At 38.5% G+C, this 27,648-nt stretch overlaps 3 protein-coding genes across 6 annotated transcripts in view; all 3 read right to left on the reverse strand.

Annotated features, from left to right (window-relative positions):
- Positions 1–262: 262 nt before the first annotated feature.
- Positions 263–3,376, reverse strand: ak2 (adenylate kinase 2). The gene is made up of 7 exons (XM_055220627.2): positions 3,182–3,376; positions 2,343–2,468; positions 1,992–2,102; positions 1,803–1,897; positions 1,470–1,542; positions 1,151–1,346; positions 263–442 (listed from the first exon to the last, which is right to left on the reverse strand). The coding sequence occupies exons 1-7, from the start codon at positions 3,371–3,373 to the stop codon at positions 396–398; spliced, it is 840 nt and encodes a 279-aa protein (XP_055076602.1). The 5' UTR covers positions 3,374–3,376; the 3' UTR covers positions 263–395.
- Positions 3,377–4,782: 1,406 nt separating this feature from the next.
- On the reverse strand, positions 4,783–17,970 carry anln (anillin, actin binding protein). Of its 4 annotated transcripts, none has more exons than XM_073858242.1 (25): positions 17,763–17,970; positions 15,287–15,437; positions 14,766–15,188; positions 13,674–14,005; positions 13,123–13,507; positions 12,845–13,044; positions 12,659–12,763; positions 12,270–12,378; positions 12,072–12,152; positions 11,745–11,953; positions 11,508–11,662; positions 11,283–11,427; positions 11,060–11,200; positions 10,768–10,942; positions 10,549–10,675; positions 10,421–10,469; positions 10,262–10,315; positions 10,038–10,064; positions 8,729–8,750; positions 8,523–8,635; positions 8,182–8,235; positions 7,815–7,901; positions 7,603–7,710; positions 6,413–6,585; positions 4,783–6,329 (listed from the first exon to the last, which is right to left on the reverse strand). In XM_073858242.1, the coding sequence occupies exons 1-25, from the start codon at positions 17,778–17,780 to the stop codon at positions 6,215–6,217; spliced, it is 3,558 nt and encodes a 1,185-aa protein (XP_073714343.1). In that variant the 5' UTR covers positions 17,781–17,970; the 3' UTR covers positions 4,783–6,214. The 4 variants fall into 4 exon arrangements, with proteins under 4 accessions (XP_073714343.1, XP_073714342.1, XP_073714345.1 ...); XM_073858241.1 differs by having other exon boundaries at positions 12,072–12,185; XM_073858244.1 differs by lacking the exon at positions 8,182–8,235.
- A 1,974-nt stretch (positions 17,971–19,944) lies between these two features.
- ptp4a2b (protein tyrosine phosphatase 4A2b) overlaps positions 19,945–27,648 on the reverse strand; it is a 35,328-nt gene continuing 27,624 nt past the window's right edge. The window contains exons 5-7 of the mRNA XM_055219795.2: positions 23,652–23,782; positions 21,138–21,212; positions 19,945–21,062 (exon numbers count right to left, since the gene is read on the reverse strand). Of these exons, the coding sequence (XP_055075770.1) occupies positions 20,951–21,062; positions 21,138–21,212; positions 23,652–23,782 (318 nt within the window). The 3' untranslated portion in view covers positions 19,945–20,950. The remainder of the gene's footprint in view (positions 21,063–21,137; positions 21,213–23,651; positions 23,783–27,648) is intronic.

Consider the following 27,648-nt stretch of genomic DNA (forward strand, 5'->3'; position numbering starts at 1 on the left):
TATGTCGCTTTGGATACAAAAAAAATTGCAAAATTAAATTGCTTAAATTACCCCAGAAGTTTGGTAACGCACGATTAGGTGGAATACTAACCTAAACATATATAAACTCCTTAAATGGCAAAACCTTTGGTAATAAAAATCCCTGCCATAGTCCACAAATTTAAAAAAAAAAAAAAAAATTGCATCCCCCAACCTTGCCCACATGCCACACCTGGACATCAGTGATTAATACAAAAAAGCAAGAAAATATCTTATTTCAAGGTAGTAGAAAATAGTCACACGTTTATTTGAGGTATGATTTTCCCTTGTGTTTCAGTCAAACCGGGGTTCATTACAAAACACAATCATAACATGGAATGATCAAATGTACGTCCAGCTCCCTTACTTCCCATCCCTTACTGTCTCATCTGGATCAGACTGGGTTGGGAAAATTGGATTTCAGCTGCAGAAAAAAGGAAGACAAAAGGACGACGAGTAAATTAATGATAAGAAATGAATAAAGAGCGCATTAATAAATAGTAAAACATGACAAAAATGTTTTATTTCATTCTGCAATTTGTTAGTCAATGTGGTAACTACTAAATATTCACATGACCTCTACAGGCCAACAAGCATTACTACAAGATCCAAGCCAATCAGGCTTTAGTATTTCTGCAAACAAGCTTTCATCTCAGCAAGTGCAAATAACATAACCTTTATACAGCTATCTGATCCGAGCAAAAAGTGCTACAAAACCTCCATTATATATTAAAAACGCGTAGCTTAAAGGTATTGCGGAGGATTTTCTTTTTCCGGGTGGATCGTCAAGACTATTGGTCCTCCTAGTTGTCAATCAGGCGTGTTGCACAATTGCATTTTTTAAAAAAGTGGAGAAGGCGGTTCGTTTCTAAAATTCGAGAAAATCCTCCGCTACACCTTTAATTACTTCCTATTACTTAAAACTTGTATGGTAATATTAAATATTGAGACGTTACATTAAGCTTGGGTACTACAATCATTGTTTAATATCTCAGATGCTGTTTTTGTCAAAAGAGCTTTGTTACAGAAAAAGAATCAGTGTCAATGCAAACAAAAAGATTAATGTGTTAATAAACCCTCATGAGAAGTGAAAAAAATGGAAAGAATTAGACAAAAAAAACTAGATCTTTACAGGTAGCAGCAGAGAAGGCAGCAAGGATGGAGGCAAAGACAACTTCTGGGGATTGAGACGCATCGACGGCAGTGTGCAGGCCACGTTTGGTGTAGTACTGCACGAGAGGAGCCGTCTGCTTGTGGTAGGACTCAAGCCGAGAGCGCAGAGTTTTCTCATTGTCATCACTGCGGCGGATAAGAGGCTCACCGGTCACCTATATGGATGTCAGGGAGGAAAGTTTGGATAAGGAATGTGCAATTTGAATGGACAGGCTTTCAAGCAGCTTGGGTGGCTTATTATAACAAAAACTTTTGTTTTGATTGTTGTAGTTTCTTACATCATCTTTCATGGGTTCTTTGGGTGGGTTGAATTCTTCATGATAAGATCGTCCACTGGGCTGGTGAATAAGCCTGGAGGAATGAAATGGATCAGATTACATAAAAAGCTGTATCATTGAAAACGAGGAAGAATTCCTTCTGAGGTCAACAATTCAAAAGCATTCAAGAATATTTTCCTGTCATTTCCACAAAAATAAATTTTGATAGTATTGCTTACTTTAAATACATGTTTTATTTTACATTTTCCATTTTTATAGAGATGTGATCTGAGACAGTAGTTGGCTCAGTGGTTGCAGATACAGTCCTACAAGTTGTCAGGTCTCTCCTCATACCTCCCACAGATCCTGCGGACCAGCAAGGAGTCATCAACAGAGAACTCAACCACAGAGTCCAGATCCTCACTTCGCTTGTCCAGGAGGTCATCCAACTGCAAATAAATGCAATCCCAGGTTAGACACACTGACTTGGACAGAGGGGTATTCGCTGAATTGTTAAAGGACGACTCGAAAACAAGTCTTTACCATTTCTGCTTGCTTGACAGTGCGGGGGAAACCATCCAGCAGGAACCCATTCTTACAGGCAGGTGTGTCCAGGTTATTGTCTATGAGCTCCACCACCATTTCATCACTTACCTGACAGACAGGTAAAGAACATATTTAAGTCTTTATTATTTACAATTCATTTTAAAGTTATGCACATCACAGACACAAATCATTGAGGAGAAGGACAAAATACATGCAAATTTTAAATACAATATGCTAAAAGTAAATTTTGTCAATGTTTAGTAAACAAGCTTACCGATGATTTTATAGGGTCTTTATGATTTAAAAGCGTATTACAATTAGTTTATGCGGGATATGGATCCATCTTACCAGTTTGCCCGCATCCATAGTTTCCTTAAGGCGGTGACCGAGCTCCGAGCCAGAAGCCACCATGGCTCTCAGCATGTCACCGGTTGCTAAATGACATACACAGTACTTCTCTGCGAGTTTGGGTGCCTGCAAAAGCCAATAGGAAACAACCTTTCGTCAACAACGTAATAATAACAATAAGAGTCAATCTCAGAATATTGTATACAATTAAAATTACAGAAAAAATCCAGCCAAAATGTTTTATGTAAATTTATTATGCCATTATTCAGACATAAAAGCTATATATTTACATTTATCTGCAAAGCAAACAATCATGGGATGTGATAGACTATATCTAACAGTTTTACTGTAACACTGTATCACATTTCACAATTCTGTTGTAATCACATTGTTATGCCAAGTTTTAAAGGTCACAGCTTAACTTTCTTAAACGGAATTAACCTTCATGTGCAACATACATTGCCCAATATAAGAAGCCGTCCCAGACATGTTATGTTGGGTGTTTAGAAACTTAATCCATTTATTCTTTATGCTCAGTTTAGTGGACAGTCTACAACTTTCATTGTGTGCACTATGTGACGGTGATGAGAACAATTTTTCACGACAAAGTGAAGATCACATCACCTTTTCAGATCAATGTGCACTAATTCAGTTTATTGAAAACCTGTTACACTTTGAAATATTTACTAGAATGATCCATTTGATTGGAAACATTAATAAAACACAAGGCAACATGACACACGTAGGACCGTAATATATAACATGATTCAGTACAGTTACAGCTGGACAGTTTGAACAGTAACGTTATCAGCCACGCGGCCCGTCGTATCGATTCTTACCTGCGTCCCTTTCCCCGCACCCGGCGGCCCAAGCAAGATGGCTCGGATGCCTTTTCGTACCCCAGAGAAGGTACCTTCCTCTTGCGTGCCGGGGGCCATGGTTACAAGTTGTAAACCGCCTAAAGTTACTTCTGTCCCCTGAACTCCGTGCCTGCAAACTGGCTCAGCCAGAAAAGGAAGCGTTAACGGCATAAAAGCCCCGCCTCCTTTCACTCTGGCTTCCATTGGATTGGTTAACAGACATGTCGTTTGTTCACTACGCGTGCTCATTGGATAAAAACCGAAAGCTTTGGAATCACCCAATATCCGGAATGTTACTAGAAATAGCAAGTTATAACCATTTATCTAGTCAAACGCATTCGTAATGTTCGTGCGGCCCTGCGCAGATCGTTCGGCGTATGACGTCAACACACACTTTTCGATACACTCTCGCGGTTCTTTGATGTCACGCGCCGATAAATTTGCGCAGCTCTGCATGAAGTACAATGTTTATTGCTAATGCTATATCAGTCTACTATTTCTGCTTTTTTTGACCACCTAAAAATCAAGAACACATTAAAAAAACACATAATGATAAGTACTTACTATTTTAGTTTATATCAATATATTTACTGCAATTTAAAGGGATAGTTCACCCAAAAATGAAAATTCTGTCATCATGTAATCACCCTCATGTTGTTACAAAGCTGTATAAATGTCTTTGTTCTGATAAACACGAAGGAAGATATTCTGAGAAATGTTTGTAACCAAACCATTCGTGGACCCCATTTACTTCCATTGTATGCTTTTTTCCTATAATGGAAGCGAATGGGGTCCACGAATGGTTTGGTTACAAACATTTTTCAAAATATTTTCCTTCGTGTTCATCAGAACAAAGAAATTTATGCGGGTTTGTAACAACATGAGAGTGAATAAATGATGCCAGAATTTTCATTTTTGGATGAACTATACATTTAACAAATACAATATAAAAATACTGAGGTGGTTTAACCCTCCTGTTGTGTTCAAATTTTAGCAACACTTTTAATGTTTGGGGTCAAATTGAGACCAAATAGTTTAACATATATGCTAAATAACTTAAAATTTAAAATAAAATTGTAGGAAAAACATAACATTATATCTAATATATATAAATTGTTCATTTAATAGATTCATTTCTATGAAAAACATTTTGTAGCACATAGATTTAGTGTATATTTAGTAAAAAAATAATAGTAATGAAAATAATATACAACATTTATTTTATTTGAGAACAGTTTTACCAGTTTTCACATATTAATAGTAAAAAAACCCTCATTAGATCAGTTTTACAGGAACACTGTGTGTACTTTATGCACATTGAAAGACATGTTTATTCAAAGTAACTTAGTCAAAAGGTTTTTTTTTCCCAAAAAGCATATTTTTCTGAGATGGCAAAGTAGCTTTGGGGTCAATTTGACCCCAAACATAATAGGAAGGTTAAGGTAAATTACCATTATTATGAAAATTATAAAAATCTCTTGGTCTTCAACATTTTCATGCAATAGGCAGAACCTTACTAGGTCTTCTTTCAGAAAGATTGGTACATACATGCGATGAGTAACACAATGACGACAAAAAGGTTGTCTAAAGCTTTTTTTATTTGAACTGTAGCTTTGCTGGATACATGGAAGCCACATTTGGAGTGTTATGCAAAAGTCAAAACACACAAAAACAGCACACATATGCCATAAAACTAAAGTGCCTTAAGATTTCTACAGCAACAGTGGCTGAACGTTGTCATTGTCTAACAAAAGGTCAAAGAACTATGTCCTAGATTTGGTGTTAATAAAAAAGAAATTGTAACAAATTGCTGACAAATTTCTTAAACATTTGTGAAAAATGTAAATAAATCTAGGACAAGGTACAACCATTTAAAAAGTTATAAAATGATTTTATAAAAAGCAAACACAAAGAATAATACATGTGTATTGACTGCCTGGAAAACAGATGGCTTTGCATGATAAGAATATTTCAACTTACAAAATTAAAATGTAAATATCATCAGGATCAAGTCGACATCTTGGGCCATTTGTTTCCATCGAAAGCAAGTCTATGGCACTCAACATTTCACCTGACCAAATAAGACTTATGAAGTGTATTGGTCTTATTTTGTAGGCCCATATTCCCTCATCAAATGAGTCTTATTGCTGAAAGCGGGCCAAAAAGAGCTTTAACTGAGTGATATTTGTTAAGAACCTATATTTTTATACAAACATAAAAAGTGTAAGCACATAGATAATCAACATTGTCTGTAAGCCTTCCCATAAAAAAATTAAACCATAGTCCTATATCCACGTGTGACATCCATTGTGTATCTGAAGTAACTGAGAACATATATACATCAATAAAACACATATTCAACCAAAGATTTTAGTAATTTTAACAAAATCCTGATTCCCGTAATGGATGAGTGAGCGATAAGTAAAAGCCATGCACATATCAGCAAGTTAACCTGCTAACCAAAAGATCACAGGTTCATCAACAATAAAACAAAACTTTTTCAAAAAGTAGTGACATTTATGGTGTGGTTCATTTATAGATAAAGGACATGGTCTCCTGTCTCCATTTCATGAATTATTGTGTTCGGCTTGCTTAGAGGAGAAATGAAGAATCACCTGATTCATTACAGCAGGTGATTCTACAGACAGTAGTCATGCATAAGACATTTAAATATTCATACATATAAAGATTGACAGTCTAACAAAGCAAACAAACGTTTGTTTGTCTTTAAGTACGCCATGCTAATTAAAACAATATATTCATAACATACCTGAAAGCCCTTGTGAGGCAAAGCATTTCTTTCTATAAAGTACTGAAATGTCTCTTTTTTTAATGGCTTTATTGTCTTCTTATCCCCATGAACAATTGACTTTTGTCAAAACAAAAAGCTTGTAAAATATATATCTGTAAACACGTCGTAACTTTGACACTATATTGCACTTCCAAATCAAGCGTGAATTTGATAGTTAGAGCGAGATATAATTGGCCCGTGATCGGAAAAACAGGGAATGCTCACATTGGCCTGTAGCACGAATCTGGCTGCCACATGCGCAGGTCCACCAAGATCTGATTGAGCTTCTGCATCCACAAGTTCCTCTCGTCTTTAGTGTCAGCACTCAGCCAGTTCCTAGACATTACAAAGGGATGATTCGATTAAGGATTTTATCTTCAAATACAGAAAAGTTCTTGGTGTCATTGATTTAGTCTTACTTTGTAACACACATGGTGTCCTTGCACTGGCTGACCAGTGTTTCTCTATCTTCCTCCCTCTGTGGTCTTACAGTGATGAGCTCAAATGTATTTGGTCGGGCACAAAACTCTCGGTTAGCAGGCTCCACTTTACGACTGGTACAACTGGCAAGGTTAATGCGACCAATTGGATTCTATGTGGAAAAGACAGCTCTTAATGACAAGTTGTGCATTTAAATGCCACATAACCAGCATTACATAAAGGATTAGTCCATTTTCTTAAAAGAAAAATCCAGATAATTTACTCACCACCATGTCATCCAAAATGTTGATGTCTTTCTTTGTTCAGTCGAGAAGAAATTATGTTTTGAGGAAAACATTGCAGGATTTTTCTAATTTTAATGGACTTTAATAGAGCCCAACATTTAATACTTAACTCAACAGCCCCCTTCAACGGAGCTTCACAGGACTACAAACGATCCCAAACGAGGCACAAGGGTCCCACCCAGCAAAACGACTGTCATCTTTGACAACAAAAACAACAAATATACACCTTTAAAGCACCACTTCTCGTCATGTAGATCCGGTCGTGATGCGCCAGCTGACCCCACGCAATACGTCATGCCGTCAAGAGGTCCGGAGGACGAACGCGAAACTCCGCCCCAGTGTTTACAAGCGTCTTGAAAGAGGACCGTTCCTACATTGCTGTATGTCAACTGATACTAATTAATGGCTTTGTGTCAGTTTATTGTTTAAAATGGTCCGCAAATGTGCGTTTTATACATGTAACACGTGACCTCCCTACGTCACTACACATTTACGTTAGGTCGCGCTGGACCGGACCTAGACAAAAAGTTGAGGTTTAAAAGAGCATATTTTTCATTTTTCTTGTCAAAAATGACAATCGTCTTGCTAGACAAGACACCCATGCCTCGCCTGGGATCGTTCACAGTCCCTTGAAACTCCGCTGAAAAAAACTGTCAAGTGTTGAGTCAAGCACCAAATGTTGGGCTCCACTAAGTCCACCAAAATGAGAAAAATCCTGTAATGTTTTCCTCAAAAAAAAAAACAATCTTTCTTGACTGAACAAAGAAAGACATCAACATTTTGGATGACATGGTGGTGAGTGGGTTATCTGGATTTTTCTTTTAAGAAAATGTACTAATCCTTTAATGACTTTGAAAAAAATGTGTTAATAAGCCAGAGCCTACCTTCCGTTTTTCGTCATCAGGGTAGGTCCAATAAGAGATGCAGTATCCCGAGAGGACACACCACCTCCTGTGCCATGCTCCAAAACCACTGACATCCTCAAACATAGTCTGCAGATAAAAATAATAAGAGATAATATGACATACCGGTATTTCTCATTGTAATATGAAAGACTTGTATTACTTGTTAGCTCGAGAAAAAAATTAGGACTTACCAGGAAGCCCCTTTCCTCAACCCGAGAGCCAACCTCGCACTGCATTTTCAGGTATATGTGTCCTTCCAAAGGACAAAGGAAAGGAACCTGTGTGAAGATAAGACACTGAGAACTGGAATATGTAAGAACTTCCTACAGAACCATGAAATTATAGTAAGAAAGAGAGAGCGCAACAGGTATCAATGTTTTGGCAGAGGAAAAACAGTAGTTCCCAAAACCCAAAGACATCACAGTGCTCACATGACGTTAAATTAATTGGCAGCTCAAAGTGACATTTAGCAGCATTAACAAAAACACCAAGCTTTGTTAGCTGAAACTCCAGACACACAACAACCCGTGTTACTAAACACAGAGCAAATATAGCAACCTTTTGGTGAAACATGTCACTGAGCAGCTCTCTCTCATTCCCTTCATATCTGATCTAAAAGAGAGAAACGACTGCATGTGAAAGTGTCTTGCACATGCAAAACGCAGCACAGTGCAGAAATAAAGACGATAGTGTTAAAAATAGAGTATTTAAAGCAAGTGTAGACAATACTGCTCCCATCTCCCTCAGTAACAACAGAGACTTAAATTAATCCTAGGGTTTCACCACCAGATTGTAGTGTTAGTATCTGAACAGTCAATAATATTTTTGATTTGCGGAAAATCTGAAGAGATAGACTAGAAGTAACAGAGAGAGAAAGCAAAGCTATCTTTTAAATGTACCTTTTCCAAGGGGAACTTGTTTTTCCCAATAGAGGCTAAGGTTAACTTGTGCGATCCCACAAGGAGAAAGTTACTGGTGCGCACTGCGTTTGGACCACCAGGGCTAGCCATGACTGAAAAATCCCAGACAAATTTTTATTGTAACACTTTGAAAATAAGATAAAGTTAAAATTAAATGGCTTTGAACACCAAGAAAAAAAACTTACCAGGTGTTTGGAGGCTGCTTTTCTATTATTTAAAAAAAATGGGAGGGAAAAGAACATTTCAGAATATTAGATCCAGCTTTTAGGTTTAGAAATGTAACCCTTTTATTATGACAAAAACAAAAAGATGAATGATTTGCTTTTGAAAGAAATATTTCTATAAATGGTTAGGTAGGCAGCAACCATTACTTTTTCTTCAAGCATTAATTATAGTTTTTAAGGGACATTCCACTTAAAAAAAATTGCTAAATTTCCAGCTCCCATGGAGTTAAACATTTGATTTTTACCATTTTGGAATCTATTCAGCTGATCTCTGGGTCTGGCGCTAGCATTTTTAGCATAGCTTAGCACAATCCATTGAATCTGATTAGACCATTAGCATCGCGCAAAAAAATAACCAAAAAGTTTGGATATTTTTCCAATTTTAAACTTGACTCTTTTGTAGTTACATTGTGTACTAAGACTGACAGAAAATTAAATGTTGCTATTTTCTAGCCAGATATGGCTAAGAACTATACTCTCATTCTGGCGTGACATTCAAGGACTTTGCAGCTGTAACATGACTGCAGCAGGCGCAGTTATATTACGCAGCAGCCGAAAATTGTCCCCTTAGTAAATTTCAATGGCAGGGGACTATTTTCAGGCACTGCGTAATATCCTTGCGCCTCCTGCAGCGGCAAAGTCCTTGATTGTTGCGCCGGAATGAGAGGGTAGTTCCTGGCCATATCTGGATAGAAAATCCCAACTTTTAATTTTTTGTCAGTCTGATTGAAATTCAAAACGGTAAAAATCAAATGCTTAACTCTAGGGGAGCTGAAAAAAGTTGAGTGTCCCTTTAACAAAAAGTTTCAGTGTTTTTGGTGTAACTACAATCATATTTGCATTATTCTAAAGGGGATCGCACACCGGCCGCGCAGCTCTAAAAAAAAAAAAAAAAATCAAACACATTGTTTTCTATGAGTATACGCACACCGGCGCCGCCTGTCCGCGCCGCCCAGCTGTGACTCAGGAAGTTGCTCAAATCCCTGTGGCGCCACACAACGCCCCTCACATAGTTAAACATTAAATAACATCATATTTGTCTCAAATCATTAACGATTAGCATTGGCTGCTAACCTATATTTTGCATTTTGAAGTAGATGCTATCTGACGAAGCTCGCTCTATTTAATGTGCACTTCCGGTTTACAATACCTCCGTATTGTCCTAGACGTGGCGCGACGCTGAGCTGTGCGGCCGGTGTGCGACCCCCTTAAGACTTAAATTACTAGATTAAGACATGTGATGAGGTTAAAGCAAACATAAGTGACTTACAGCAAGGAACCTCTTTGGTGTGATAGCCTAAAAAGACAGACAAAAGGATTTTAGTTGTATGAATATATTAACATAATATATAATAACAACAAGCATGCTTGCATGGCATGGAAATGCTTCAAGAGAATCTAGACTCTTTACTGGGAGACATTCAATAAAACTTAAGCTATTACACACTTCACTATCATTTATATTGAGTTACTGTTAGAGTAACAGCCATCTACCTTTGACTTGTTGGCCTTCTTCCTCTTGTCAGGGTTAAGCTCTCGTTTCTGAACCTGAGACATTTGGGAATCAAACATTAACTAGACGACTCTAATAAAGATGTAATCTGCATCAAGGACACGTGCCTTTTCCTTCAAAGTGAATTAATCGGTACTTACCAAATAGTAGACCTCAATATCAATCTCAAAGTCATTAGACACATCAGACCTGCACATTGAGAAAAATATATTTTATAGCAACAGACATGTCTAATATAAATAAGAAATTATAATAAGACATTACTTACAAAGTGAATTTGGTAGTGAAAGTCAGTGCATCTCCACTGAGGGCATTGCGTGTGCTTGCTAGAGTAGTTGCCATAGTGTTCTCAGCTCCAGCGCGAATCATGACGAAGAAATAATGGTTTCCACATTCTTGCCACATAACAAAACACTGTGTTAACCAAGCAGGCATCACCAAACCAATACATCCCCAATCTCCAACACGAATACAGTAGCTTTCCTACCAGGCTTGTTTGCAGAAGAGCAGATAAAATCGGCCTTCAGGGGGAGTCGGACCTCAAGGACTGAGATGGATCCTTTAGAAGGGGGTACACCTACATCCACCTGAGCACTGGAGGCACTTTTCTTCTGAGCATCTGTCTTTAGGCTATCCAGCTCGGCCTTCAGAGCAGCCCTTCTCTCAGCTGAGACCAAACAAAGAGCCGTTTACTGACAAACTTTTAAAATGACCTGTTTTAATAACAAAGTCAACTTGACCCAGAAAGTTGACATCTTAGTAGTAAAAGCAAAGAGTCACTCAGTGGCAATAAGTAAAAGTCTCTCAGCCTCGGCCTCTACTTGAGATCCTTTGCCGTGCTCCTCATCTGTACAGCAGTTCAGAGCCTGACTAGCCTGATGGATCACAGTCTGCTGCAGGTTCATCTCATTGGTCAACATCTGAGGTCAGAGGCAACATCATTTATCAAATGATTTCCAAATAATTATGCAAATGCATGACCAGGCGTTTGGTTTCACTCACCTTTATTTTCTGCTTGATGTTGATGTGACTGGGAGTCCCAATCGTTTCAGTCCTCTGACTAACATCCTCTTTTCTCACGATCACCTGTTTAACATGAGGTCTCTCAGACTCGGTCTTAACCCTGGTGGATCTGTAGGCATCAATGCTAAAATCCGAAACACAAATGCTTGTTATAGAGATTATGAGCGAGTACTGTTTGAAGAGATTATAAGAACCGATGCGCACCTGTAGAGAAGGTTCGGGTTTTGTTCCTCATCTAAGGCGTCGATGCTGTCAGATGACCCGGCTCTTAACATGCGTGCCCTCTGAAACTTGCTGGGCCTGGAAGCAGCCTCAGGGGTGGAACGCTTCTCACAGAATGAACTGGCAGGGGTTGAAGTCTGGAGCAAAGCAAAGAAATTTAGCATTGTATGCGATCACTCTTTATTTAACATTAATATAATAAATGTCCTCAGGGCTCACCATAAGCTTCCTTTCAGGGCTCTTAACCACAGCAGCTACCGTCTCTGCAAGCGGAGCAAGGAGAGACATGGAGGAGATATTTAGAGCATCTTCATCTCCATCCTCCTCATCACTGTGCTCCTCAAGAACTCCATCGAAGAGGTCATTAATCACCTCAGAATTAATTGAACCATCCACGTTCATCTCTATCTCATGTACTTCTTCAACTTCTGCAAAGATCGACAATAAATGCTTATTATCAATAACATGCCGGGCTGAGTGATATAAAATATTCAGTTATTTGCTGTAGACTTAAAATACAGCAAAACTTACAGGAGATGGGCTTACCTTTCACTTCCTCCTCCACTTTAGGTGTCTCTACTGTGAAACTGACCTGCTTTACAGGGCTTGGGAGAGCACGGCCCATGTCTGAGGGAGGACAGATTCTCTTGAACTCCTTATCTTTATAATAAAAATAACTATTAGTGACACTGTCAGTATGAATCAGACCAGAGATTTCATTATAAAATTTGAGTAATGCATTACCTTCTGCACTAGATTTAAAAGGACTTTTGACAATTTCAGGGACTTGTGCTGTATGCTCACTATCAAGCAGTGATGCTGAGGTCTGACTTTGTGGTGGCAGTTCAATTTCCTGAGGATAAGAAATGATAACATTATGTCCCTTTCATTAAAAAAGTATTAAATTTAGCAATAAGAAGGAAAATGATCCTGTAACAATTAAATGGTTAATATTTATGCTTTTACTTTGTCCTTGCCAAAACCTTACTTGAAAAACGTATTGAGTGCTCTTTATACGATGGTGATATAATTTATTATTAATATACTGTATAAGTCATATCCAGTAAAGACTTAAATGTTCAATAATGTCATGTTTTTGCAGCCTTCATGTAGTAACAAAGATAACAGCTAACCTTAGTTTCAGGGTCACTCTTGACATCACAGAGATTCTCTTTGCTTCCCCACATTTTTCCTTTTTGAAATCGGTTACGAACTTGTGCCAGTTCAGCCTCCCGCTCCTATAAAAAACCCCGAATCAATTAATCGAACTGCATGTGAAACAGAATGATTTAAATATATAAATATTCAACACTACATGCCATTTTTTGTTTCTGAGTAAGGAGAGCTGTGCTGGAGGAAGCTTGGGCACCTCCAAGCCTCTCTTGGAGCAGCCTGGACTTTGGGGTGGCAGAGGGTGTGGCCGCAGGCGTGTTGCTCTGACCACCTAATGTGGAGGGAGAACTCTGGTTACGCTCCTGGCACCTTTCCCCGAACCGCTCCAGAAATGACTTGACACCTCCTGTAGGTCATCATAAACAAACATAAACATGCATTTCGCTGCAAACACAATAATAAGCGGATGATGAACTCCACTGACCAGAAGTTCCAGCTGGACCTCTGTGCTGTAAGGGTGTTGCATCCTTTGTAAATCTCTCACGGCTTTGAGGAACTACAGCGGCATCGGCAGAGGGTTTAGGTGTCAAAATTGGTTTTGCGGGACTTGAGTTGTGTGCTGTTCCTGAAATCAGTTTGCTTGATGGACCCTGATTCTTCAAGGGACTCTGAGGGATGTGACCTCGATGAGGACTAGAAGTAGTTATGGAAGATTTGAGGGGACTGGAATGCTGAGTAGAAGAATAAGTCTTCACTGGGCTGGAAACTGGGGATGGAAGCACTTGAGTCGGTCTAGGCTGAGGCAATTCTGTCTTTTGAGGACTAGGGGGAACCACTTTCATTGACTTGACTGGAGAGTAAACCGCTTGCTGTAATACAAACAAATGTATACATTTTCATTCCGGTAAAGTCACCAATTAATACCAACAACAAATTCCACACACTGAAATGCTTCAACAAGGTTTTTTTCACACACAATACCTAATAAACATAATAAAAAAGCACAGACTAGAATCTGTGTTTGTTGTGGCCTACCTGCTGACTGCTGCCAAGAGACTTTTCTGGAGCTTTTGTGGCTAACTGAGGTTTCTCCACAGCTAAACTTGGCTTGGTACTGATGTTTGTTCCTGCGCAAGCTGGGGGGCGTACGCAGGCCGTGCCAGGCTGCGCTTGTGCATTGTCCTGGCGAATGGGCGCGTGTCCAAGATCATCCTCCCAGGAACCAATTGTGGCAGCAAGATTTGCGAGTCTACCTTTTCTTCCAATGGGGGTCCTAGAGTTTGTAGAAGCAGGAGTAGATGGAAGATCTACTGTTTGGGATTTAAGAGGAGATATGGATACACTCTCTGGAACTGTGTCAGAGGTACCTGAAAACAAAATGAACAAAAATTGGATTGAACACTAAAAAAAGACACTCCACTTTTTTTTGAAAATATGCTCATTTTCCAGCTCCCCTAGATTTAAACATTTGATTTTTTTACCTTTTTGGAATCCATTCAGCTGATATCCAGGTCTGGCGCTACAACTTTTAGCATAGCTTAGCATAATCAGAACAGAAGAGTCAAGTTTTAAATAGGAAAAATATCGAAACTCTTTGGTTATTTCTGAGCACGATGCCAATGGTCTAATGAGATTCAATGGATTGTGCTAAGCTATGCTAAAAGTGGTATTGCCAGACCTGTAGATCAGCTGAATGGATTCCAAAACGGTAAAAATCAAATGTTTAACTCTAGGGGGAGCTGGAAAATGCGCATATCTTCAAAAAAAAAGTGGAGTGTCCCTTTAAGGTCCCCCAAAACACAAAAACCTTATTGGAAAAAAAGTGCACTATAGGAGTAAGTTAACTCTTATATAGACATTTTGGGACACATGCAATCGATATTTTCAAAATGATCAGTTTCATACATTATATAGAAACTAGCTGAATGTGGATGTTACCAAGATGGTCTGCATGTGTACTAACTTGCTTTATAATAAACTATTTTAATAACATGCATGTATCTGCAGCCACACGTATAGATTCAGATGGCACGCCCAGTCTGTTTGATAACTGTTAGATGCATATTGCGCACAAAAAGTACAGAAACTTTCGGCACACTCAAGATCTGGTTACGTAACAGTACGTACTGTCAGACTCCCAGTAATGCCTCTGTTCAGCCAGTCTCTGTAGACGAGATCTCATGTTGGTGGGGACTGCAGCTGGTGTGTCTTTCTGAGTCTCTCTGGCTCCATCTAGTGCAGAATGCTTCATCACACTATCTGTCGTCTTTGCAGGAGATGCTGGGGGGTTAACCACAATCTTTTCAGCTTCTGCAGGTGGGCGAGTGGGGAGCATTTCTGGTTCTTGGGTACGAATGGGAGCCCTTTGCTCCCCTGACGAAGGGCGAATACTGTTTGGTGCCTTGGGTGGCTTCTTGTCCGTCATGGGCTCGGAGGCTGTAAACTGTGGGGCCACTGGTTGCTTGTTTTCTTCCCCGGTGGTGAGGTTATTCTCATCTGAACAGCGACGCTTTGAAGGGGATGGCTTGGAGGAGGGTAGGGCTATCCGTTCTGTCCATAGAGGAATACAACAAATGAAGTGTTAAATCCAAATCACAAAGCTGAACATGACATGATACGATTCGAAATAAAATTAACAAATAACAAACCCTTTTCTATGATGGGCGCAGTAATGACACTGTTTGTGTCTGCAAGTGGCTCCCTGGTCCTCTTAGCCATTGAACGATTGGCTCCTGTGGGTCTCTCGGCAATCTTCCTTTGGAGATTTTCTCTGCGGGCACGCGTGCGCTCTAACAGTTTCTGAGCAAAATCACAAATCAGTTTGCGGTTATATTACTATGATCTATATGACGTAATGATATCTGGTCATTTACTTCAAACATTTAGATGTATGCATTTGGCAGATGCTTGTATCCAATGCGACTATACAAGGATTATATTTGGGTCATTGTATCAACTCAACCAGAGGTCCTATGCATACGTTTTGATCATTTATGGAGAAAATAAATACTTAAAAAAGTCTTGTGCCATGCCCCTTTAAGATGTCAAATAAATCTTTGGTGTCCCCAGAGCACATATGTGACGTTTTAGCTCAAAATACCATACAAATAATTTATTATAGCATGTTAAAATTGCCACTTTTAGGTGTGTACAAAATGTGCCGTTTTGGGTGTGTCATTTAAAATGCAAATGAGCTGATGAAATTCAAACACTGATCACAATGATGGTGGTTTGTTGCAATTAAAACTCAATTGTGCTTTTTCTGCACTAAGCGGCAGTGCTGTGATTGGATAGTGTAGATTAAGGGGTGGTATTATTATAATAAGAGCTCCTTATGACATCATAAGGAGAACCAAATTTCAACAACCTATTTTTTCAAGGACTTGTAGAGAATGGTTTACCAAAACTAAGTTACTGGGTTGTTGTTTGTTTTTCACATTTTCTAGGTTGATAGAAGCACTGGGGACTCAATCAAAGCACTTAAACATGGAAAAATCAGATTGTCATGCCATGGCCCCTTTAAATTATGAAGCCAAAAATCTTAAATGTCATGGACATATATTTACAGCGCAATCCACTATTTTGTTGAGGGGGTCAAAATGACACTTTTCTTCTGAACTTCATTATAACAGCTCCAATTGTTATTATATTCTCATATGAATCACATTTTCGAGTGTCTAAACACGCCTAAAAACTCATGAAAAGGAACAAATGTGTTTTTTTCTGACACCATCACAATGTAATGTAATAAAGATGGCAAAAGTCAACAGATTCAACTAACAGACCCACCAATCTTTGTAATAATGATGCTGCCATCAACTCTACAAAACAATGCATTACTCTAAATACTCATCCATGACATTTCTATTTTGGCCTTCATCATCAAATCCTCAAGAAAAAAAGAAAGTGTCCAAAATTTGGTTGATTTGACGCAATGACATTTCTCAGTGTGTTTCTTGGAAATCGAGCGCATGACCTTTGCATTAATAATGCAATGCTCTACCAACTTTGCTGTGTTTATGCATACCATTGCAGTTAAGATGTTCTTGTAGCAATGTTACAAAGAACAGAAACCAAATAAATAGGACTGCATAATAGGCGAGCGATAAACAGCTGCTGCTGAAGCATTTTGAGTATCCAGGAAAAGGTCCAGGTTTCAGTTCCTTATTTGATGCATGCCTTGTATGGGCCCCATTTATGTGCATCGTTTGTCTTGTAGGTGTGAACACAACCCAGCAGATCTCACAAACATGATGAACAGCCCTGTTACTGAGCAAGACCAAACACATTCCTGAAGTGTTGCTGGCCGCCTCCCAGGGAATGGGTGGAAATTTCAGTTAGTCAGGATCTCATGTCCATGGAATTTTGTCATGTGATCTACTAGTAAATGAATTCTATTGGCTAAAGTTAAACCAGACTTCCTGTACTTTATCTGCAACAAATCATGGGCAGAGTCCTGACAGCAATTCGTTAATATTCTAAATATAGATTCAAATGCTGTATTATAAAATGCAAACTGCATATTTCATCAACATTTCCTCAATTTCATCTTCCAGCTACATTTGAGCTTAAAAGTGGTTAGTTTATTGTAAAGCATAAACCTTTTAAATAAAGACGTAAACCATCCATTCTTGACATTTCTAGGCAATATGAGGACTGTAGGCGTAGTTATATATCGTTAGTGAAAGTCGGAAATGGGCTAAACAAAAGAAAACAAAACAACAGGAAAACCGAGATCCCATTTGAAGCAAAGTGACATTTATAAACAAAGCAAAGTGACACTTTTGAAACGCAATGAGACATACAAAACGAATTATTAAACAAATCTTTACAAACAGTGTTAAATATGCAGGTAAAAGTAATGGTGTTTTTTGATGTTACGTTACACTTATCATGACATTACGTAAGTTACACAACCACCACACCAACGAACAAAACGAACATATACGTTTTTGCTAACAGCGCGAGACTAGCAAAACGACAGATTAACGTTATTATATTTAAATAACATAATTTTATTATGTGAATATATAGGGCGTCAAAAACACATGGTGAACAAAAACGGACTAGTGTAAATGTAACGCTATTCTTCATCTTAATAAACCATAATAAACTGTCGCTTACCTCGGTGAACGGATCCATCACGTAATACACTCCGATAAACCTAAATTAACGCGGAATCTTTTATATTTTCGTATTTTTTTTAATTGTGAGGGAGCAAAAGTCTCACTGCTCTCTCTCCATACGCCACGAGCTCCTCAGCTGTTTGAAATTTTTGAATTTAGCGCTTGCTCACTGCACCCTCTCCAACGGTCGCGGACACGTCACTGAACTCGAGCTCAACCAATAAGAGCCCAGCCCGTTAATGCTTCAGTCACGCCCACCCACTCTCTACTGACTAGAGGGATACAACAACGGCTAAATTTCCTGAAATCTTGCCGGATGAGTGCTGTTTTTGTTTCTAATCCTATCCCCAATAATCCCTAAAATAAATGTAGAGCTGTCCAAACTGAAAACAACCTACACTGACATATCTTAAAATACATCAGTGCCCTTTGTTTTACCTCAAAATGCACACAAGTAATGTATTAGTAAGGCATGTTTGTTAAAACTATATTTCCTAAATAAACCGAGTCCTAGTCCTGGTTTAAGAGAACCCCTGTCCGGGAAACCACCTCAATGTTTTACGTGAGTTAGGCCGTAGATTAGCCAGAACCGCTGTTTTCATTCTAGACCTAACCCTAAAGCCAACATCTCGCGAGATTTAGGGCATAACTGTATCCCATCTAGCCAAACCTTTTTTACAGTCTATGAGCCAAACCCTTTACGGACTCCACACCCACAAAACAAAATAATCCACAGAGTTATCCAAACTTTGAAAATATTTTATATACGTTAAAATAAAATGTATTTTATATATAATTCCTTTATTCTATAAAATAGTATGTATATGCGACAAATATAAATTACTGATTTTTCGTTATACACAAAAACGAGTGGATCAATTCAATAGCCAATTCAACTATCAAGTACATTTTATTAGATCGTTTTATTGTTATATTTATTTTATTTAGTAAAATTATTACATTTAAATAGATATAAAAACATTTTCTGGTAATTACCATTCATTGGTTGTGACCATAGACTGTGGTTGTGACTGATCCTAAATGACCAAACAAATGTATTCACTAAATGTACAATTTGACTAATTTGAGTTGGCCCAGAGTGCTCTTAACCCCATCACATTTTCTTAAATCCATCTTCTGCTTATCCAAAATCTGCTTAATAAATTAGAAGATATAATTGGTTTATTATATTATTTAATCTACATTTTTCATTTTAAATCTCATTTATAAGGTTCTTAAAATAGAAAAATCGACAAATATCTTTTATTATTTTAAACTGGGTAGTTATATGGTTAGACATGTCTACACCCCATCTGATCCAGCAGATGGCACTACAGATAAAGATAGACCAGCCTAGAATGGTAATCTTGGAAACCTTAATTCCATTTTTATAATTATGAACACTTGAATGAGAATATTATTATATATTTTTATATATATATTATATTTATGCATTTGGCATAAATCATTGCATTTTTTTAATCATTATGTGTTTTTCCTGGGTTCGAACCAATAACCTTTTGCAGAGCAAACGCAATGCTTTACCACTGACCTTCACATGATTAAAAGATCATTACAGACAGTGTTGTACTTTTCAGTATATAGTAAGAATAGAAACCTACACTTACAAACTACAAACATTGTGCGATACAGTTGTTGTTTTTAAATCACAGACTCCATTAAATATGTCAGCAGGTGCTGTAATGGAAATTCATAGGCCATTTTCCAACTTCCTGTGGATTTCTACCATGTGCCTGTCTTAAATACTTTAAGTGTTTAGTCATCTTCCATCTGCACTATTACTTCACACCATAAATGTGACATTTCATGAGCTATTTCCTTTATGTACATGACTCATAAGTTATCAGTCAAGACCTTTCTATCCTGGTACGGACAGTCTCATGGAGTCGGTTTGTTTTACTATTTAATCCTATACATGCCATCCACTCAATGAAAAACTAATCTGACACTACCTGAAAGTAGATTTTGTCCTTATATAAGCACAAAGAGACACGGTAAATGTCAAAACATGCCATTGTTCTCGTCACATTATCATGGCTATAATTTAGATGTTATCTTCAAGTTGGCCATAAAAATCATTTATCCCAAAGTGACTCATCCACCAAGAACATTAAATAGCTTACATATTACAAAAAAAGAACACACAGTAAAAACAAGAGTTGATTTCAATTGATTTATTTATCTTAAAACCAAGACAAAGTGGGGGTGATTTCAAAATGGGCACAATGATAAAAAAGAAAAAACAAAACTCAGAGCTGACCAATCTCCCTGCCTCTCACTTCCTTCAGTGTTTCTGTGGGCTAAACAGTAGAGTGATAAAGTGTACACATGTCATGTGTGGGTGTCAACAGTAAAGCTTTCTTACTCATCATCAGCCAGCAAAGAGCAGCTATAGAGAGTATCTAAGACAGGCCAAGTATCCTCCTCTGTTTCCAACACTGTATCTACTGTACTTTAATATGGATGTAGGACGGTCCTAAGGGTGAGGGCTTTTCTAAGCTGGACTGAATATTGCACTCCCCAGAGATTAAAAATATGAGAGAAAATAACATGGCTCCATTAAAAAAAAGAAAAAGTGTCTAACCCAACCCACACTACTCCTGACAAGACACCAATTATAGTGAATAAATACAGCCGACATATTTAAAACCTAGGCAAACCTTAATTTAAAAGTGATTTCAAGGGGGCAACTGCTGCATTGGAGATTTAAAAAAAACTTTGTTTTGTGCAAAAATATCATTTGCCTACTTTTAGACTTGTTTTGTAACAAAATTGGCTATTGTCTGTGGAAAATAAAAAAAGGAACATGCCCGATAGAAAAATTCAAAATAAAAATGACAACTCTAAATATTTCATCATGGTTCAAAAGCATTATTCTAAAATAACAAAATATAAGGTCATCCCATGATTGAAAATTTGGGAAATCTCATTGAACTATGTGTAATCTTGCCCGTGACCGCTTACATTGGTTTATCAAGCAGGTTATGGGCTCATCCGTGTGCTTTGAACCCCTCTCATACTGCTGGTGAATCCAAAAGATCAGCTTTCATTCATAACATCTCTGTGATCAATAAGCCATGTTTGATTTGCTAAAATCACCACAATTATAACCCACATTTTTTTAAATTTCCCTCTAAAACTTAATATGACTGACAGACAGACGCACTACTGGATGCAGCAGTTGTGCCCATTTGCATCCTTGAACCGCAGACGCATCTTAGTTCTGTATTTTTCGAGGTAAAGAAGCTGTTTGGCGTTGAAGGCTCCACGTCTCTTCCTAAAAACAAGAAAAAAACGTGAGTAAAAATACACTTTTTTCAAAATATGACCGTCAAATTCTCATATCGCTTACTGTCTTATGAACTGCACCGCATCTTCGTATTTCATGCCGCATTCTATCAAAGCTAAGGCTACCAGCACAGGTGCTCTGTAAAGACAAACAAAAATATTTCAACACATAAGGCTTTACTTTATAGCTGAAAAGACTTGTGAGTTCACACGTACACATACACACCCCCACCCCTGAAAAGTCCCCAAAAACAAACAATAACAAAAAGCCTTCTACATTTGGAGAACAGCACAACCACAGGCTCATTTTGAATGGTACTGCTGTTTGACCCTAAAGGTATTGGTAAAAACCGAGCTCATGCAACTGCAGAGTACTAGCCCACACTGATGGTTATACCATACTGACACCAACAGGTCACAGACGTTCGCGTTCACAAGGCGAGGCTGTTTAAATGTTGTCTGTATGTGTCTGTGGGTTTATTTAGAGGTGAGAGTGGCTAAGTGCAAAACATGCAAGAGTTAAACACTAAAAACATTTCACATGCATGTGGTTGGTATGCAAAGTAGATCAAGCACGTTGAGTAGATGTGCTTAAGACTGTTACTGCGGCCAGTATAAAGATTTACGAATCTAAGGGACAGTTTCTCGGACAGGGTTTAGATTAATCCAGGACTAGGCATTAGGTCTACACTCACCTAAAGGATTATTAGGAACACCATACTAATACTGTGTTTTGCCTTCAGAACTGCCTTAATTCTATGTGGCATTGATTCAACAAGGTGCTGAAAGAATTATTTAGAAATGTTGGCCCATATTGATAGGATAGCATCTTGCAATTGATGGAGATTTGTGGGATGCACATCCAGGGCAAGAAGCTCCCGTTCCACCACATCCCAAAGATGCTCTATTGGGTTGAGATCTGGTGCATTATCCTGCTGGAAGTAGCCATCAGAGGATGGGTACATGGTGGTCATAAAGGTATGGACATGGTCAGAAACAATGCTCAGGTAGGCCGTGGCAATTAAATGATGCCCAATTGGCACTAAGGGGCCTAGTGTGCGAAGAAAACATCCCCCACACCATTCCACCACCAGCCTGCACAGTGGTAACAAGGCATGATGGATCCATGTTCTCATTCTGTTTACGCCAAATTCTGACTCTAACATCTGAATGTTTTAACAGAAATCGAGACTCATCAAACCAGGCAACATTTTCCAGTCTTCAACTGTCCAATTTTGGTGAGCTTGTGCAAATTGTAGCCTTTTTTTCCTATTCGTAGTGGAGATGAGTACCTGGTGGGGTCTTCTGCTGTTGTAGCCCATCAGTCTCAAGGTTGTGCGTGTTGTGGCTTCACAAATGCTTTGCTGCATACCTCAGTTGTAACGAGTGGTTATTTCAGACAAAGTTGCTGTTCTATCAACTTGAATCAGTCAGCCAATTCTCCTCTGACCTCTAGCATCAACAAGGCATTTTCGCCCACAGGACTGCCGCATACTGGATGTTTTTCCCTTTTCACACCATTCTTTGTAAACCCTAGAAATGGTTGTGCGTGAAAATCCCAGATTGTGAAATACTCAGACCGGCCTGTCTGGCACCAACAACCATGCCACGCTCAAAATTGCTTAAATCACCTTTCTTTCCCATTCTGACATTCAGTTTGTAGTTCAGGAGATTGTCTTGACCAGGACCACACCCCTAAATGCATTGAAGCAACTGTCATGTGATTGGTTGCTTAGATAATTGCATTAATGAGAACTTGAACAGGTGTTCCTAATGATCCTTAGGTAAATGTATATTGACATTTACAAATAAACCTTACCAAAACAGACTGTTGTGCATCTCGAGACAAAACAATGGCACTGATATATGTTAAGAAATGTCAGTACAAGGTGTTTTTAACTCTTTCCCGCCATTGACGAGTTAACCCTTCAATTAAGAGGAAACGCTTCACTGCCAAAAGACGAGTTTTTCCGGCAATCAATTTTTTCGCTATTATCCACCAGGTGGTGCTCTTACACAACACAGAAAACCCGTAAGTATTCCCTTAGGGCAAAAAGTTCAAACTCTGTGTATATTTTGATCATTGTCTGAATCTGATCTCTTTAAAAAGTCCTTCACAAAAATGCGATTATCTCAGCTTTTGCTCAAAATTAGGTATTTTTTAAGAAGCCTACCCTTATTTCATAAAAATAGAAAAAGGTAGGATGAAACGTTTTTTTATTTGTTTGAAAGCAGAGGGTCTGTTCTTTCATTTGATATATTGCATGTTTATATATTTGAAGAACAACATTTTCCAGAAGGCTTTAATATTTTGTGAAAATCATAAAAATGCTGCCACTGGTTGGCAAAAAACGCTGGTGGGGAAAGAGTTAATTATGGCAGCTCAAATATGCATTTTAGTCTGAGACTAGGATAAGCCCTGTCCAGGAAACCGCCCCTAAATGTGCTAGCTGGTAGGATGAATAAACTAGTCCCCACAAATTGCCTAGATGTAGGATGAGTAGTCAAACATCCATTTCTTTCATATAATTACATATTTTAATGCTTCATTAAAGAACATTGAGAAATTAGAACTCACCGGCCCAGCCCTGCCACACAATGAACTGCGACGCAGCATCCCGGCTCCTCTCTGAACTTAGTCTTCAACAAGTTTAACCAATCATCTACAATCTGGATTGGGGGTGGAGCTCCATCATCAAAGGGCCAATCCTGCACACATGAAAATTGACACAAAATCAGCGATTTAGATTTCATAGAAATACTTCTATGTCTATATGCATTTCTGAGTATTAGAGCTCAATAATGGGAAAGTAAAGAACAGCTGGGAAACCTTCAGACTGAAGGGGGATGTTTCATATTAGGCCTCACTTTCTGGGTAATAGACAGTGAGCCCCACAGGCTATTTCTGAGGAGCAAAGCATTGTGGGAAAGCAAAAGGTTCTCATGAACTGTTTTGGGCAGCGGGCCATACAGATCTGGCCTCCTCCCAGCTAAAACCACACAACAACTAATGAGAGAATATGTGGAGAGGAGATGGAAGATACTGAGACAAAAAAAAGATTATGAGATAATGTGAGGCAGTAGAGGTACCGGGGGCAAGAGGTATCAGGTTCACAAAATGACGCACATGTCTAATGTCATCCTAAGGGAGTTGCATGGTTATCTGGTCAATCCATTTAAATGACTGAAAGCAGCTCAGCACAAAAGTAATTATTAACAGTTTAATGAAGTTACCAAGGCATTCTTATCCAAAGACCTGCGTATGTGAGAAGATTTGTGTTTGGCGATACTAAAGAGAAAGTGTGTGAGTGAAACACACAGACTGGCTGTGTCTCAATGTCTGTGCGTGTGTCTGGGCTAACAAACTCCTGCTGACCTGTACACTGCTTTAGATCACAGCCGACTCGCTCTCTAATTCGGCACTTCCCCAAATACAGCGTCTTTTTTATCTCAAACCTTCCTCCAATGCAAAGTGAAAGGCTTCTTTTTCTGAGCATGAGAACCTCTACTGTACTACAAGAATATAATTACTTTTCCAAGTAATGAGTTATAGATACAAGAAGACATCTGCCAAATATCATGCACAAGGCACATTTTTACCACTTTTTTGTAAATGTAGATCATTCATTCACTTTCTTTTTAAGGAAGTAAGGATATTGTTGCCCTTCTAAAACCTTTCCTTCGTTTTGATTTTCAAATAACCCTCTGTAGATCATGGACAAGTATGAAATACATAACATAAAAAACAAGGGCTACAATTTCCTTATACATGAGAACATAAATGAGAATTAAACATGAGAAGATAAGTTAGTTGCATTAATCCCAAGCTTTTACATATAATACAGTGCAGACCTAGCCAGAGATCATGGCTTTTAAGGGCCATTCACAGGGTCCGAAATTAACTTTTTGGCTCACCTGCCACGGGGACTGGTAGATGAAAAAATCCACCAGCCAAGCATATTTTTTACCGGCCAGAATAATACACAACCTTTTTTGTACATTAATTTCATTTGCTGTATTCATGGCAGGGCTCGCTAAATTTCAAAATCCCTGGTAGCCCTTCGTGCAGGCACTCTTCAGTTTTTGGTAGCCGGAATAAAAAATACATTACTTTTAATGTAGAATATTAAGACAAAACATCTATCAAAACACAAATAACACATATCAATTTTCAGTACATATCAATCATCATTACAAATTTTTCTTCTAACCGAAGTGAAATATCTATTTATCAGATTCTGAATCTGAAATATGAACTGAAGTCACAGATAAGAAAATGCCACTTGACTTTGTGGGCATGGCACAGGCTTATTCAATTAGTTTTACCACAGGCCAAATTTTGCCAATACAAAGCCAATAGGGCATCTAACCACAATGTTTAATCTGCTATTCTTGTTGTTTTAATGCTGTTGTTTTTTTAACAAACAAAAAGACTGGATTTCCATGTAAACCAACTTTTCCTGCTCATCCCCACAACAGATATCCTCACCATTTAAAAGTGGTTTAGTGGGTCACAAAACTCACAGTTTGGATCATCCAGTTAGAGATTGGATCTTTTTTCGATCAGAAAAACAGGGGTTACTGTCGCTTTAAGAGCGATTCTGCACAGAGTCTCTCCCTTCACTGCCCGTACAATCTATATCACTTTAAAGCTTGCTGCAAGAGATTTAATTTTCTTACGTGAGGATAGTAATGACTGACAGGACGAAGTTGGAGGATTTGCCCAACAAATCCATGAGAAACCATGACGGATTGCTTCCTGTATTGCGTCTTTTCGCGCGATCGCAAAAGTGAAAGTAAAACTCGAGCGCGCGCTCAAACGTAATTTAAATACCCAAATGCCTAAATTTTATACACCATTATTACCCATCCAAATCTGTGAAAGAATGCATAAGCATTTAAATATATTTTTTCCTCCCTATAAGTCAAGATAGCCCGACGTGCAGGGCGGGGATGCATTTTGATAGCTAATATGCAGCAGATAGCTGCAGACCGCAAGTTACCTGCAGTACTAGCTAGCAACAGACCGTCTCTAGTGCGAGACTTGGAGCGTAGAGACGTTCTGTGGCTAGCATACCTCGTTCCCAGATTAGTTACTGGCAAACACATTATATTGCATTAATATTTTGGTATGAAAATCACCCGCCAGTGTGGCGGGTAGCCTTTTGAATTTAATCGCCAAACGGAAAATCTACCCGCATTTGGCGCTTGGCGGGTGTTAATTTCGGACCCTGGCCATTCATATTATCACGAAAATAATGTTTGTATATGGTTAGCACCATAGATATGTATAATAAAGGCTAGATGTCTCGTCCGCACTGCTGGCCAATTGAGTCGAACGTCCGTCTGTTGGTGGCCATCTTATCACGGGGAGATCGCTCACTCGTAGCATTGAGTTTTAATGGTGCATGTACTTTTAAATGACCAATTTTCTACCGATTTTCAAATGGTTTGGTTTGTTATAAACGTCAAAGATGTATCTATGACACTGCACACCTATGAATAATTTTCATGAAACATGTTAAAGCATCCAGAATAGGGATGTAAATTTTGCAATTTCCCATATTCAATGATTGTTTAAATTAACGATCAATCAATCAAATAATCGTTAACTGTAATAGTGCAATAAGCCTTTACAGCAGTGGCATATATAGCCAATGACATAAAAGTGTGTGTAAAAACGGCAGCTTCCTCACACAAATTAAAAGATTTTATTGTGTCTAAATAACATGCTAGTGGGATTGTAAAATGAGTCAATGTAGTTGGTGTTTTGATAAAAATCATCAATTTGATCTCGTAATGAAATATAATGACTATAGACACAGTATAACACCGCCTCATATGGGCACAGTCGCATGAAAGTCTGTGCATCCATGACAAAATAAGTTTCATGATCATCAAGTGTTTTTTTTTCTAGTTGTTCACATCGCTTTCCGAGTCGTTGATAGGCACACGAAGGGAACTTTTCCCGTTGTGACGTCAGCTTAGACCTGCGGCTTACCTTTAGCAAAGATTATATTTTGAAGATTTCAACCTTCCATTAGAAAGCACGCAACTGTCAATTTGGCCAGTGTGTAGTTCCTCATCCAGTCAATAATGATGATCAATGATATATGTTGTGGGCGCTCAGAGTGTAACGACAGTCAGTTACAGGTTACGTTTTAGTTTCTTGCCAGAATTTAGGATTGCATTTTAATCTGTTCATTAAAAACGGCTTCTGGTCTCCTTCCCTGTGTATAGCAGCGTTGCTATGCTAATCTTGCAGGCTTCCCTGAAGAGGGACTTTGCTTTCAGTATCCTAACCGTATTTGCATTTTCTGTATCGGACAATATTAGATCCACCGCGGATGCCATTTCGTTGCATTAGCAGCCAGCCTCGTCTTGCATGATGTTAAAAAGCCCACGTGTGTGTGTTTGGCATTGAGCATCATTGCGATCATGGCTAGTTTAACTTCTGCGCTCTTGTTTAATTTTTTTCACCGGCTGTATGTGCTTTGCGCAGGCGCTGCACACACGTGCTTGCTTTTCGACAATCCTTAAGTTTTATCTATTTAATTCTTAACGACAATTAATCG

This window comes from Misgurnus anguillicaudatus, chromosome 20, assembly GCF_027580225.2.
Source record: "Misgurnus anguillicaudatus chromosome 20, ASM2758022v2, whole genome shotgun sequence".
NCBI classification, from domain to species: Eukaryota; Metazoa; Chordata; class Actinopteri; order Cypriniformes; family Cobitidae; genus Misgurnus; species Misgurnus anguillicaudatus.

What these genes read in the sequence shown, in the direction of transcription:
- ak2 (XM_055220627.2), bottom strand. Translation starts at nt 3,373, where the DNA reads ATGCCGTTAACGCTTCCTTTTCTGGCTGAGCCAGTTTGCAGGCACGGA. An exon ending in CTGTCAAGCAAGCAGAAATG is followed by an intron (nt 1,898 to 1,991) that starts GTAAAGACTTGT and finishes ATTTATTTGCAG; the next exon opens with TTGGATGACCTCCTGGACAA. An exon ending in GTCCGCAGGATCTGTGGGAG is followed by an intron (nt 1,543 to 1,802) that starts GTATGAGGAGAG and finishes TCATTCCTCCAG; the next exon opens with GCTTATTCACCAGCCCAGTG.
- anln (XM_073858241.1), bottom strand. An exon ending in CACCAAAGAGGTTCCTTGCT is followed by an intron (nt 8,751 to 10,037) that starts GTAAGTCACTTA and finishes TTTAAATAATAG; the next exon opens with AAAAGCAGCCTCCAAACACC. An exon ending in GACACCATGTGTGTTACAAA is followed by an intron (nt 6,330 to 6,412) that starts GTAAGACTAAAT and finishes TGTAATGTCTAG; the next exon opens with GAACTGGCTGAGTGCTGACA.